Source organism: Squalius cephalus (genome assembly GCF_949319135.1).
Source record: "Squalius cephalus genome assembly, chromosome: 16".
NCBI classification, from domain to species: Eukaryota; Metazoa; Chordata; class Actinopteri; order Cypriniformes; family Leuciscidae; genus Squalius; species Squalius cephalus.
The window spans coordinates 16543345-16559169 of NC_137137.1; the positions used below are offsets into that span (position 1 = coordinate 16543345).

Below are 15825 nucleotides of genomic sequence, written 5' to 3' on the forward strand. Positions count from 1 at the left end.
TGCAACATTTGTACAGATGCTGTGTTATTTTTATAGCTCTCCTCCATTTGCTGGGTGGCATTTCCTCCAGTGTTAACAGCAAGGTTAACTGCACACAGACGCGCTCAGGGACTCCGGCCAATTTTTTTATTGTTACACTAACTCAAGCAATTTTTCTCTCACTTACTCTCATTTCTACCACACACCCTGACCATACCCCCCCCCCCCCCCCCCCCCATACACACACACACACACTCTAGTGCACACTGACCCCCAACTCCTGGCTAGGAAACTGTAGATTTATTTTCTTGAGAAACATGTATGGCATTGAGTGTGATGCCGTAATGACTTTGCCTTCACAGGAGGTAGCTAGGTGAGAAGCAGAGATTGCTGCAGTGCTGGTGGGCATTCACAATGCTCAATTATGTAGTACATACGTTGGTGTATCTGCTTTTTCTAGAAATAGTTAAAGTTAGCAGACGAACCGTGTTGAACAGTTTCTAATTTTACATTTTCTTTTTCTTTTTTTTAATCACCAGCTAACCAGACAGCGGTTGGTGGGTGCCGATGGAATCATCAACCCAAACGCCTTCCATATTTATTTATCTGCCTGGGTGAGCAATGACCCGGTTGCCTACGCCGCATCCCAGGCCAACATCCGTCCACACCCTCCTGAGTGGATCCATGACAGGACAGACTCCATTCCTGTCAGCAGACTCAACAGTGAGTACTTTCTGATTCATTTATCACCAGTCCAAGGGGCCAGAAACTTTACAATGAGTCCATGTAACCAACTTTTATTTTCAGTATTTTAATATGCTGAATTTTGTTGATCTTATCCTGTTATCCTCAGCGCCTATGCTTTGTGAGCACAATAATTTCATCCCAAGCAGCAGAAGATGGCATTAATGCATTACGTGGTTGGGATATGCTTAGTTTACATTAGTGGTTTGGAAGTTTAGACATTTTAAACCTGTGAATAAACCTGCTGTCATTTGGGGGATTTTTTCCTTTATTCAGGTTTTATTTGGTAGGATATACATTTTTTGTGTTAAATGATAAACGTCAACATGAAATGGCATTTACAACACATTGTACGTCCGTAATTTTACCTATTTGATACAAAAACAGGATAATAAAAAAATAAAATATTATCTTCTTATGTAGGGTTTTTTATTTTTCGGCTTACCAAATAATAGGGCTTAGTGACATAATTTTATACTTTAAACAGAAGGGGAGAGTTGTTTCTGATTGATTATTTTATTTTAATTTGATTAATTTATAATAATAATAAAAAAAAAGTGGGTGTATTCCAATTGTAGTTGTATTTTTAAAGTTAACTGCAACACTGGGCTGCGTGATCTTGTGTACATTGTGTGTGTGCAGTACACAGTGGGCGCTAGGGGAAAATGTGACTGGATAACAAGCTGAAACGGCCTCTCCGAGTCTGAGCCCCCACAGCAGGCTGGCAGACGTCCAACTCCCGTCCTGATGGAAATTTATAGTGGAGATTATAACGGGGCAAAAGCATGTTTAGCAAGTGGTCCTGCCTGACCCCTTCAGGCACTAGAACACACACACTCAGATATTCCCTCCCTTCCACCCACACACCCTTCACAGATGCTCTCACACACACCTCTGGAGCGCTAGTCATTCTGGGTCACATTCTTCTGATTTTATTTGTGGTTTTAAGACTGCCGCTTATCCAAGTCCAGTAGCCAGAGTGATGACTCATTCCAGGCCTGCTGCTGAAAGCCCTGCAGTGCACACACGCTTTGATGACAGGTGATAACTGTCAGCATGAATTTGGCAATACTCAAACGTTTGATGGTCGTCCGCGTGTGTGTGTTCGTTCCAGAGAGGAGCAATGGGATATTGCAGTGCAGATTTTTGACAACATAATTACAGCAGATCATCATCAGGATTGACACTCGGCTGCATGTCGAGATTTGATAGCTGGTAATTTAGCGCTCTTTTCCTCCTGGGGCGGTAAAAAAATCGACATGTTTAATAGGTGCAGTCTGTCACTTTGAGAACTAGACGTCCTTTATGCTAATTACGACTCTCAAAGAGCGACAGGTCATGTGGCTTGTTGTAAAAGTAAAATTTACTAATAATTATCTCATTTGTATGGACATCTTTGTCTTTATGTCTGCAGTTCCGGCTGCTGAGCCCATCGAATATGCACAGTTTCCCTTCTACCTCAACGGGCTTCGTGAGACGCCACAGTTCGTGGAGGCCATCGAGAGTGTACGCGCCATCTGCAGCAACTACAGCCGCCAGGGCTTGCCCAGCTACCCAAATGGCTACCCATTCCTCTTCTGGGAGCAGTACGTAGGCCTGCGTCACTGGCTCCTGCTGTCCATTAGCGTCGTGCTGGCCTGCACCTTTCTAGTGTGCGCCGTCTTCCTGCTCAACCCCTGGACTGCGGGAATCATAGTGAGTTTCTCCTTATGATGTGTCAGGGTTTTGTGTACACGCACATTCATCACAGACTTGGCTCTATCTGTGTATGTACATTCAAGGCTTGTACAAACCAAGTCTGAATTTTTGGCATGAAACGGAACATTTCTATGAACTCCTTCATGATCTGAAATATCCACTGCAATTATCTGTTGTTGTTTTTTCAGTTGGAGGCTAGGTCGTTTTTTAAAAATTGTTCACATGCCGAAAAAATGAATTCATGTATCCAAACATTTTTTTAAGAGACGTCAGACTAGGTGTAAGTAGTTTTGGCACAAATCTATAAACGAAATTGTTTACTTTCGTAGCATTTAGTTACACTGGACTTAGTGTAAGCAGGTCTTAAGTGGTAATATATAGATATAAATATATAGATAACTAAATAAAATATTTCATACTGTATATCTATGTTTTTTTTATATTTTATATCTTTTGAACTGAGTTTTAGTTCATTGTGTTACTCTCTCAAAAGTCAACCTTTTGAAATATTATAGTCCTGTTTTGGAGTAAAAAGAAACATTAAAATATTTGTTTCGGTTATTCAACAGTACATGCATCATAGGGTTCAATTAATGCTAATTTATCTAATTCTTCATATTCTCGCTCCTTCACTAAACTTCATCATCCGTTAATATCTATTTACTCAGTTTTTTCCTCACAAAATAAAAGGTAATTGTGACCTTATTTTTTTGCAATTGCACATTTTATATTTCACAGTTGCAACTTTATAGTAAATGTTTTATTTATTGAAATTGTGACTATTCCTCATAACCACATTTATATCTCATAACTGCACCTTTATATTTCAAAATTGCAACTATTTTCATAATACCACCTTTAAAACACTAATTGCACATATTTCTACTAGTTGTCTTAAAATTGAGTACATTTTTCAATTGCCGCTTTGGTTCATATGTCATAAAACAAGTTTCTTACGATTACATTTAATTAATCTTTTTACTCTGAGGTGGAAACAAGCTTTCACAACGTCCTCCTCATTATTCTTTGAAGGACTGTGATGTACAAGAGGTTTGGAAGTAATTAAATGTGCACAATTTCGAGCAAGACGGGAGGGCAGGCATGAATAGCTGAAGAGAAGCCGTGTTTTTACAGCCCTGCGCTTTGTGTTTATCTTATACTGTCAGAGCCAGTTTGTTTAGTCTACATGAGGCTTTTTGAGACATTTCTCTAAAATAAATGGGGAAATGAGAGGTTACCACAGCAACTATATCATATATAAAAAAGACCTGCTGTTCCTGCTGAAATGTGCGCGTATGTAACATTTATATCATTCATGAGGCCTAACTTTCTTTCCCACACTCTGTCAGCCACTTTTTGATGGTTTCTGTTTTATTAGGGGCAGTGTTTAAGCCATCTGACTGATCCAACTCTGTCTGACAGGATAGCGGCTTCATCCTTTCGCTTTACTGGACACTTGAAAGGGAAAGTTATAGCCCTGCTTCAGCTTTTACCATTGCGCTTTTGTCCCAGACCACCAGCGGCCCCCTTAAACTCCATACGTCCCCACTTCCGCAATGCTCGACCCCCCTCCCTTTCATTTGCCAGCCCTCCCAGCCCCCAAACTCCCCTCCGTTGGCCCTCTTTCTGTCCTCTTCATCCCTCTTCAAAGGCAGCTAGGCCCCCAAGTAACCCAAGACTCATCAGCTGATTATGGCATTTACTTTACCAGTTCATAGCCCGAGTTCAGCTCCATATGAAAGCGTCGCAAAAGAGCCCGTCTGAAGAACAGATATTTTCCCACATTCCACAGCGCTTTATCTAAGCTGACCCATCTAACCCGAGCCGTGCTTTACTTTAATCTATGTAAAGTATGGCTCCTTGTGTTTTCGGAAAGAACTAGGATGATGGATTTATGTTTGCCGGTCCTCTCCAACAGGTGTTGGTGTTGTCTTTGATGACGGTGGAGCTGTTTGGCATGATGGGATTGATCGGCATCAAGCTCAGCGCTGTGCCCGTCGTCATCCTCATCGCTTCTGTTGGCATCGGTGTGGAGTTTACCGTCCACGTGGCACTAGTGAGTTCATTTGCTAGTCATAATTGCGACTATTTCTCGTAATTGCATCTTTTTATCTCACAATTGCGACTATATATAGCCAGTTCACTCATTATTATTTAGTGATTATTATTTTTTATTATTTACTGAGTGATTTATATTGATCATATTTGTTATGTTTTCTTCTCAGGCGTTCCTCACAGCCATCGGGGACAGGAACAAACGAGCCGTTCTTGCACTTGAGCACATGTTTGCCCCAGTGCTGGATGGAGCGTTTTCCACCCTGTTAGGAGTCTTGATGCTGGCAGGGTCAGAGTTCGACTTCATAGTCAGGTAAAGACTGCAGACTTGTATTTTTCAATCCCTTTCTGCCGCATAGATTGTAGTACATTTAATGTACTTTAAGATGGGATAGCTGTGTTAATCAGAGTAAAGGGTTAGTTCACCCAAAAATGAAAAATTGCCATAAATTACTCACCCTTATGTCGTCTCAAACCTGTAAGACTTTCATTCATCTTCGAAACACAAATGAAGGTATTTAAATTAAACCTGAGAGATTTCTGTCCCTCTATTGAGTTCAGGCAACTAGCACTTTGTCACTTCAAAAAGTTCATAAAGAGATCGTAAAAGTAATCCATATGAATTGAGCAGTTTAGCCCAAATTTTCGGAAGAGATTTGATTGCTTTTAATGATGAACAGATTTGATTTAGGCTTTTATTCACATTTAAACATTGATCAGCGAACATAAACAGAAGCTCAACCAAACCTGCTTGACGCACAATGACAAACCTCATCGGTTATGATTTAATATTCATGAGGAGAATGATTGTGGTCCAATGAATATCCTGTGAATGCATAGCTATCTGGCTATCTAAAGCATAAACATAGAAACTAACCAATTGACAAAATGTGCTGCTCTTTGCTCATCATAACTGGTTTGACAGAAACTGATTAACATAGAAAATATCACTTTTATCGCTTTTGTCACATCACGCCTGGTTAGGACACAGTGTAAATGTTTTCCTAACTCTCTTCTCATTTTTAACCAACCTCCCTTCACAATCTTTCCTGTCTGTCTTCACAGAGCTTGAGGCTCTCCTCTGTGTTTTCTGTAATCTTTTTTTTTTTCTACGGCCCTGCAAAGACATTTACAAGCTGAGCACAGAGAGGGCCCGGGGGTTATTTTGCAGCATGTCGAGGAGTGGAAATGAGGAGTGACACACACTGCTACTTAGAGGATCTAAATCAGTAACTTTGCAATTGCTTCATGTTTTATGTCCTTCCTGTCCTCAGATGAGTCCGAACAGATACGCTAATTTATTGTTTCTTGGAGCGGTATCGAGACTATCACTGTGCTGAAATTCAAATCACAGTTATATCAAACTGAGTCATGAGTGTTTGAGTGGTAAGTATCTCGGCTGTTTCTATGGGAGGTAAAGAACAAATGTCTGCAGTAGCTCATTCTTATTAGAGGACTGGAAAACCACCACAGCCCTCCACCCTCAAATCACTCTGGATCTAAAGTAGCATGCCAGAAAAATAATACACACACAAGTTCAGAGCAATCACACACTCTCTCCGCAGACCACATTGGGCCCCAGTCCCTCTCATGGGCTCCCATTGAAACGCAACTACTGTTTTTTCATCAAACAAAACCCCCTGGCCTCCGGAGATATGGAAAAAACTAAAAACGCAGGCTGTATTTTTATAGCCTTGCAGGAATAAATGTTTCCCTGACTTTGCTCCGTCAGGTCCGCTAATGTTTTGAATCTAAACAGATCGGACGTGTTGCTCGGCGAGAGTTTCGCTTGGGAGAAGTGGCTTTCGAGAACAGCTCTTGGTTCATGGACACTTCACGCGACGTCTCAAGAGTTCAGAGTTGAAGAACATAAAACTCTCTTGTTGCTTCAGCCAGTCTGAAGGAATCTCTCTCATCCGTGCAAAAGCACACCGGCTTAAATCACTCGTCAACACGAACATTTAGTTTGGAGTCTGTGACTTTCCGAGCGGTTCGACCAAGATGATGTCTGTTGAGTTGTAGCTATTGATCTGTTTGATCTCTCAGCTTGTGAGTTCTGCCTTTCGTGTGGTAGAGCAAGAGCCAAACGCAAACCCAAAAGTGCAATTCAAGGAACCTTACTTGATGAAATGCAGACATAGTCTAAAGATCCAAACTTTTTTTTTTTTTTTTTTCAAACATAAGCCTAAATAATACCAGGCTGGCTTCTCTCTCCACTCTCTTCCCAAACAAGTGGCGTCTGCTTGGTTAAACACTGTGGTAGCTGTTCCCTTGAACCAGACCTACGAATCCTCCCAAATGACATAAAGTGAGTGTGTCTAGAGAGACACCCAGGTCTGTGGTTCTCTAGTGAGAAGCCCACCTCGTGCGGCCATAACAGGACATTGTTTGAGTCTGAGGAGCTGCTTGTAAACCTGGGGAGGCCAAGCAAGAGCAGCATCAGTTATAAATGTGTCTGTGGGTTTAGTCTGAGGTGCAGCTGTGCTGCATACCAGCTGGCCCACTAATGTACACACTGTCTCTCCCACACATGCATTCACATATTAATTCCAGTATAAAGTATGATTTAAATGCATATTTCGCCCATGCAGTACCTTTGATATCACTGCAAAAATGTGGTTTCCAGTAAAAATATCTGTATGCAAAAAATGTATTTATAATGAGAAATTAAGTTATATAATATTTATTTGATTTACTTTGTTTATTTATCTCTTTATATATATGATCTTTTTAATTATCAATCTAACATTATTTGTGTGTGTGAAGAAGATAAAAAGTACATTAAGGCCTGGTTCCACAGACAGGGTTTAGATTAAGCCTTGGTTGAATTAGGACATTTTAAGTAGCTTTTATAAATGTTCCTTAAAAAAACATTACTGGTGTGCATCTTGAGACAAAACAATGGCACTGATATGTTTTAAGATATGCCAGTGCAAGTTGCTTTCAGTTAGAGCAGCTCAAACATGCATTTTAGTCTGGGACTAGGCTTAAGCCTTGTCTGTAAAACCAGGGGTGAATTGTACTAAAATACATATTTCATAATTTGTCTTTCATCTATAATGTGTTTATTTATTCAGTATATATTTTATGAAAAGAGACATTGTTCTCTCACAGTTCAGCTCAAATAAATTAGTCTGGTTTTAAAACGGTTTAGATCATTTACTGTAAAATAAGAAAACGCATTGATTGATGCGTTTTTTTTTTTTTTTTTTTTTTTTTGCAGTGCATAAATTTAGTAATGGTAATATTAAACAGAAATGTCATTATCTGGATATATAAGCGAGAACTTTCAACATCTCTAAAAGGAAAAAAAAATATTATAAAGAAAATTTTAAGAAAAAAGTGTGTTTTCATCCCAGTATTTCTCTGAAGTACAAGATGGCAGCTGCAATTTGAGCCGCAGCAATTTACACTGATGCATTGCTGGAGTAGCGAAGGAGGGAAAGCTGGCCATAATGAAGAAGAGAGAAAGAGCGAGGGAGCGAAGGAGGACAAGAGGGAGGGATTTGTCGAGGAGATTGGGGGGTCTTACCTGATACTCTAGAGATTTAATTAGAGCAGGGGATTGTAAAAGGCAGGGAAATTTCACAGGGGCTTAGCATAGAAAGACTGATAGAGAAAGAAAGAGAGGGAAAGTGAATGTGCTCGAGGCCAGGCAAAAGGGGCCTGTAGTCTTTCCTCTCGTCTCTTCCTCCTAGACTAAATTGTTTAAATTCTATACCGTTCACTTCATTTGTTTGCTTCTGCGTTCTTTTTTTAAAGAGCGAGAGAGGCCCCTGTCCCTTTGTGCTTTGCCTCTCTTCTCTCGCAAGCCTGTACTCCACATTCCTTCCCGTTTTGCTTTTCCCTGTGTTTGCTTGTACTCCACTCACCCCTAGAAAAAAGAGAAAAGAAAAACCTCTCTCTTTTTCCTTCCCTATTTTCCATCCTTTTGAATTAACCAACTAATTATGTCCTCTGCTTCTCTGTGCTGCTTTCTAAAAGACCTCTTTGGAGACTTTCTCTGGCACAAGGTAATTTTGTTTAAAACCAAACCCGACTAAAGTCTTTTTGTGTGCGAATGTTTGTTAGAATGTGCCTGAGTGACTTTTGCTCTGTGCTTGAATCATAGCAGTAAAGTTCCTTTTTTATTCTGATTACAGTGTTTTTTGCTGTGTATTTACAGGTATTTCTTCGCTGTTTTGGCCATCCTAACAGTATTGGGGGTCCTGAATGGACTGGTGCTGCTCCCAGTCTTATTGTCCTACTTTGGCCCTTATCCTGAGGTAAGGGGATTGCTCCTGTTAAGTTATCCTGCATAACGCCTTCACATACCATACATAGTGCTAAACTCCTTTTAAACTTAGCTTTTTCTGAAAGAGTGACCAAAATATTTTGTTACCAATATTAGACATTTAGATTACTTTTGCTGTCATCTAATGCTCACACCCTATAATACCTACTCTATCATATTTGATACGCAGATTTCCAAGCCCAAGAGTTTGCTGAAAAACCTGTTGTCTGATTGATAGTTTGTTTGTTTTTAGCATGTAAAAGGCCTTTTTGTATAATTCTAAAAGCATCCCACTTCAGATCATGATACATGTCTTTTTACTGTGTAATCTTCACAGATTTTTAAACCTAAGAATAATAATAACTTAAGTAATATTTCAAGATGAGCATATACTGGACTGGAACAACTTAGGTTTACTTAATTATCCATGCATCTTTTTTTTGTTTTTGTTGAAAAATCAAAAATCAAATGTATCAGATATGTATTGTTTTGACAGAGCTTTGATCATACAACTAAGCATTTAAAAAATCATCTTAAGACATATCATTGGCAGATATAGAATGATGACTGATATTTACATGCATTTAATTTTTTGGCCATATAAATATCAGCAACTGCTCCAAATTGCATATTTTAGCTCAGTTTGAGCCTCTGAATAAAATTGGGGTGTTTTTTACCCCTTGAGGATGAGCTCCATATTTTTCTATATCATACAATATGAGCCATAAAAGCTTGATGTATCAAATATGAACAATAAAAACACAGTTTTTTTGATTTACATTTTTTATACATTTTGTCTAAAAGTTCAATAAACAGTTCCATTTTAAAAAAGAAGTGGGGCCTGAAAACACAGTGTTTAATGTAATCTTTCTTACACTGTACATTATAATGCTTTGATGCCTAAATTCACTTGCAGCATAAAAAAAGCTTGATTGTGCTTTAATTTAAATTTATTTAGACAAAATAGCATAGAATTTTTATATCTGCCATTTATCTGTTATCAGCATTTTTAAGTGTGGCTAAACTGAGCCACTGTAAATATTCAAAACTGCACGATGATGTTAAATCTTTTTTATTTTAGATTTTAGATAGAGCAACTTCTCAGATTTTTATTTTGATGGCCAATACACTTTCAGGTATCTCCAGCGGACGGACGAAGCCGGCTGCCCACCCCGTCTCCAGAGCCTCCCCCACAGGTGGTCCGCTTCACCATGCGGCCCAGTCACACGACCCCTGGAGCAGGTTCAGACTCCTCAGACTCAGAATACGGTTCCAACACTACTGTGTCTGGCATTAGCCAAGAGCTTCAGCAATATGACCTCCAGCCCAACAGGGGGCGATCAGCCAGACAGGAAGAGGTGCAGATCGCCACAGGGGGACGACAAGGCAGTCGTCAAGTTGAATTGCCAATATGTCCTTCTTACTCAGTGAGTAGAGTGTTTATATCACTATATATTTTACATAAAAACAATGAAGTAACGTTGTTACAATGTTTTCCGCAGGATGACTCTAGACAGCAGCAACCACAGCGGCATTACAGGTCTACCCATCAGCCCAGTTCTCAGGATGCTGGACCTCAGTCGTCAAAGCGATACTGTAGCAGGGACCCTAAGAGGGATTTTGGGAGCGGACACCCGCCTCCCCCTCACAGGCCGCGCATGGATGCTTTTGAAACCGCTACTGAGCCAGGAGGCCGTTCAGGCCCCAACCACCGGGAACGTTCAGGGGCTCATCGTCCCCGTTCCCACAACCCTTACTCTCACCCTTCCCAGCCGTCCACAGGCCCTGCCTATGGTCAGCCCATCACAACGGTGACGGCCTCAGCCTCGGTGACGGTCGCCGTTCATTCGGGGATGCCCGGCCAGAGCGCTACCTACCCGTCCCACCCCTCCAATGACAGCTATCACACTTCAGAAGATGTCTACACTGACCCTCACTTCTCCGACCCTCACGTGCCCTTTGACGAGAGCAACGACAGCTCAAAAGCGGAGGGCATGGAGCTGCAGGATCTAGAATATGACACTCCCAATGTCTGCCACACAAGACCCTCCAGCTGAGGTTAGTTGGGGAGCTTCTTATACGGCGGAATTCAAGTAGAGTGGTCCACATCAAATCAGCAGTTCTATGAATAAATAGGGCTGTCAATTTATTCAAATGTTTAATGATATTAAATAATATTAATATTGATAATGCATGAATTAAGGTTTAAGTTTATATTAATTAAAAATAAATGTAATCAAAATCCATATATACTGTAATACTATATTATAACCGTGATCATTTTTTTCAGGATTCTTTGATGAATAGAAAGCTCAAAAGAGCAGTTTTACTGAATAACAGTATTCATTTCGTTCCCTTTTTTTCAATTAACTGACACCAAACTTTTGAACGGTAGTGTAAATACTGTTCTTTTGAGCTTTCTATTCATCAAAGAATCCTGAAAAAAATGAATCACGGCTTCCACAAAGATATTAAGTCAAGTCAGTTCTATTTGTATAGTGCTTTTCAAAATACACATTGTTTTAAAAAGAAGCTTTACAGAAAACTGATGTTAATGTGGTAACACTTTACAATAATTTTATATTAATGCATTAACTAACAATGAAAAATACATTTATTACATTAATCTTTGTTAATAATACAATTGTTCATGTTATTAGTTCATGTTAGCTCAGGTCCGTTAAATAATATAAACAGATAAATCTGATGAAGATGAAGACTGGAGTAATGATGCTGAAAATTCAGCTTTGATCACAGAAATAGAAATATATTCAAATAGAAAAGTTATTTTAAATTGCAATAATATTTCACAATGTTACTGTTTTACTGTATTTTTGATCAAATAAATGTAGCCTTGAGCATAAGAGACTCCTTTAAAAAAGCATTTTTTTTTAATTATTAATGAAATTACATATATCAAAATGTGTTTTTAATTGCATTACTTATTTAACACATAATTGTTTATAATAGAATTAGAAAATGAAATTGACAGTCCTAATAAAAACGACTACTAATAATAACACCTTTCTATCTGATTCAGTTATGTGGACTTAACCAGGTATCTTATCTGTCATTATGAATTAATATTGAACTGCTATTAAACCTGTTTTCCCCCTACTTTGTCTTCACAGTGGTTGAATGTTGAAGCTCAAACAGCCAAAGATGGGACATCTGTCTGCCAGCGTTTCAGAAACATGGTGCTACATGGCGGGGACACTTTGACCAGCGGTGCCATTTCGGTGCTTGACTCTGTTACTGTATAACCCTGGTGTATTATTGTTAGATATTTCTAAGTATTTATGTGTACACAAATGTAAATAATGAATTGAGAGTAGCTATAATTTGACCGGGATCATCAGACTTGTGTGTTCCAAGTGCCCACCCATCATTTGGGTATCTGTGCCATAAGGAAACTTCATTCTTGACAAACATTTCAGCATACAGTCGTTGCTGCTTATGATATTGTTGTAATGTTTGTATAATGCTATGCAATTATTTTCTCTAATTTTATAGAACTGTGCGTGTGAGAGTTTGAAAATGTACAGTTTTTTGTTGTTGTATGTGTGCATGTATGAATATTTTGGTCCACGTCAGGCCCCCTAGACCCCTCAGATGCATATTAACTAACAAGAACAAACACTAAGTGGCCTAACATAATATGTTGAACGATTTTGTGGCAGTTCCATTGCACTTACGGTACACTTCTGTTCAGAACACCAGTACAAAACTGCACAGATGCTTTCACTTTCAGAGGACACATTCAGGGAAATGATATTTGTTCAGACATATGCTAGAACACGTAGAACTTCACATTAATATCCAGTTGTTTGCCGACAAGCATCAGATGTTTAAGCGTGCGTGCGTGCGGATGTTTGCGTTTTGTGTATATTGAAGCGTTAGAGTTTATGCTTTTTAATTTTAATTTGCTTATCACAAACCTGTGGTAGTTGAAAAAAAACAAAAACAAATACTGTTTAACATTGAAACACGCTATGCGTGAGAATTTAGATGAGCAGAAATGAAGAAGGAAACGAGTGATTGTTGGGTGACTGTGCTTCCGTTTTTCTGTCCTCTGTACTGGAACTCTCTCTGGTCTCTTGTATTCTCTCTTCATATTCCAGTTATTTACTGTAAAACGGTCGTATGCGGCCACCCTAAATTTGCTCATGACTCCAACTTTGCATTACTAAGGTAATGCAATGTGACGGTTTTTTCGGGTTTTCATTGTAGCGTTTTTTTGTTTGTTTGTTTGTTTGTTTGTTTGTTTGTTTGTTTTTACGGTACGGCATTATTTCTGTTCAATAATGGTTTAAGCTAAAACATTACTGTTAAACAATATCCGCTCTGATTCTGGTGACGTAACCTTTTTTTTGTCTTTTTTTGTTTTAATAAGCTATGCTAACGAGCAATCTCAAGGTGTGCGTCGCATAACGGCCGATCACGACGATGGTTTTTGTCAATTCGTTGACCTCCTCAATGACAAACCACAACTACTGGCCCTAATTTAGCACGAGCAGTTCTCTGCGCTGACCTCACCTCATAAAAATCCACAACATAACGCTGTGACACTAATTGGACGTTCCCCCCTCAACTGCCAAATGGTGCATGCGAGTGCTTTAAGGGTCAAGAGTCATGGAGCCCCCACTCCTCCATGGCTCTGAAGCTGGCATGTGTGTCTTTAATAGTGTGTTTGTGTTTGCTGCGACCCCCTCGTCCAGATTGACTTCCTGTCAAACAAACGTTTGTTCTTGACAAAGACTTTGAGAGCTGTTCTGTGTTGTTTGTTTGTTTGTTGTGTTTGTGTTCTCCTAAATGTCACATTGGCAGAAATGGGAGAAAATCATGGCTGGCAACTATTGTAATGTTTATATATATAAATATATATATTCTATTTTTTTTTTTTTTTTTTTTTTTTTACAGTTGTTTTGCAATATTTATATTTTTGTATAATAAGATGTTTTGTTCAATAATGGTCATAATGCCAGTTCTTAACAATGCAGGGATTTTTACGTCTGTCGGAAAACACTATTATTACAGTTTCTTTGTTACAATAATGGATTTTGATCTGTATAAAGTGCTTACTAATGTTAAATAGGAAAAAAAGAGTATATAACATTTACCTTACAGATCCATCATAGCTCTTAGAGGATTTTAAAAGGAAAAAATAATGTTTTTTTTTTTTTTACAGACTGCCATTTTTTCCCATTGTTTTGGCGTGGATGTATGTCGTTTTCAGTTACAAAGATAAATGTATGCCATATAATTTATTTATATGAAAATTTATTTTTGTAGTGTACATAGTAGTTGTCAAGTTATTTGACAGAAGTATATTTTTAAAGAGTTTATATGTAATGCTACCATTTTTGTGAGAACATAACTGAGAAGACGTTAAGATGCACACTTTCATTGCTAACTTGTTCTCTTGACAACTAAAGTTCCCCTGTTACAGTGTTATATAGACGAGAGTGAGTCCAATCTGAAGACTGTTTTTGGGTATTGTGAAAAGCTAGCCATGAAAGTAGAACAAATGTACTAGCTCTCTAAATAATAATGTTCAAACACTGATAGAATTCTAACAAATAAAAATATTATAACTTATTTGTCTCTTTGCTATACATTTAATAAATGATTCTTTAAAATGTAGCTACACCCGTGACTATTTCTTTAGCGTAACCTTGTGACATTTACTAGTCAAATGCTGCATGGAGCATTAGCGTTTTCATCACCTAACACCCAGGCATTATAAATTTCCTCACATACGGGCCTTAAACTAACAAACCTGCTTGATTTAACCGAGACATCCGAGACGTTGTTGGTTATGCTGTGCGAGTCTAAGAAAAGAAAGAACGATTCCCTGACCTAGCCTCTGTACATTTCAAACGTACAATCAAAAGGCCTAATCAATTTGCCTGAACTTTACATTAAAGTCAAGAAAGTCCGACAACATTATCTCGCGCGCAGGAATTCGACTTGCTGACATCTGGCTACAGATTCAGCCTCCCCCTGTTCAGGCAGTCATACTCAACTCTGCGCTCGGCTCTCTTGTATGATTCTGATTGACAGTTTTATAGACTGCAAGGAAATTGGTTGTAGTTACAATACAGCTGGTGTGCTCTAAGTAATGAAAAGGGGCATATGGCCTTAAAAACAGAGTGATGGAAACTGATTCAGGCTGCCCCCTTCTAACTGCTGCATGGGTGGCAGCCATTTATTATTCATACGTTATAGTTGCCAAGCTTGTTTCAATCTACTGTAACCTTTGATGCGCTGCAGCAACTTGCTCTCTTGAATACACTGTGGTCGGTGTAATTGCTTTTAGAGCCAACAGGAGCACAACCTATGTCTCCTACGAGCCAATCAGGACTGACGTTCTAATCATGTGATGTGATCTAGACTCAGAAATCGAACTTTGGCTGGACTTGGTTCATTAACATTTATTGTGAAATGAGCTTTTCAGGTCAAATAAATCTGTTAATGATTCAACTTTTTTTGACACGAAACTGCAAAAATGGCTCATTATGAAATCTATGACCTTGTGACATCATCTAATTTTGGCAAAGTGGTTGTTATTGAAGGACGGGTCATCCAGGGCCAGATTTATGCGTGGGGGTGGGGGTGGGGGTTGGGATGGGGGGCTATTACAACAAGGAGAAATAATATATTTTTTTAATTCTTCTTAAATTTCACTCTAATTGTAGATCACTGTAAGACAATCTAAATTAAAATTTTAAATATCGGGCAGAAACCTTGTCTCTCTATAATTCGTCATATTTTCATTTTCCATAAATCATTACTATAGGTCACCCTTTATGTCTGTGTGTTTTGCAAATATTTAACCAATTCAAAACGTATTAATACGAGCTCGAAACTGAAGCTTGTAACTCCATTGGATCCTCAAACTGTCAGTCAAACATCATAACTCAACCTGCCATAAAACATATAGGCAAATATAGATCTTGGCCTTGCATTTGTCTTCGAGACATATAGCCAATTCTGTATTCATCCTATATAATTTTGAACTTTTGGCCAAACGACAGAAAAAAACTGTGCCAACATAGGGTTATTGTGGGGCAAAA

At 38.8% G+C, this 15825-nt stretch overlaps 1 protein-coding gene across 3 annotated transcripts in view; it reads left to right on the forward strand.

The window, feature by feature from the left end:
- The window catches only part of ptch1 (patched 1), a 56437-nt gene extending 43120 nt beyond the window's left edge, over positions 1-13317 (forward strand). Inside the window, exons 17-24 of one of the 3 annotated variants that reach the window (XM_079897687.1) lie at positions 519-702; positions 2138-2418; positions 4340-4477; positions 4647-4789; positions 8642-8741; positions 9886-10176; positions 10252-10807; positions 11881-13317. In XM_079897687.1, the coding sequence (XP_079753813.1) occupies positions 519-702; positions 2138-2418; positions 4340-4477; positions 4647-4789; positions 8642-8741; positions 9886-10176; positions 10252-10806 (1692 nt within the window). In that variant the 3' untranslated portion in view covers position 10807; positions 11881-13317. Of the gene's footprint in view, positions 1-518; positions 703-1837; positions 1933-2137; positions 2419-4339; positions 4478-4646; positions 4790-8641; positions 8742-9885; positions 10808-11880 lie in introns of those variants that run through there. The other 2 variants (XM_079897686.1, XM_079897688.1) reach the window with 2 other exon arrangements.
- The last annotated feature ends 2508 nt before the right edge of the window (positions 13318-15825 follow it).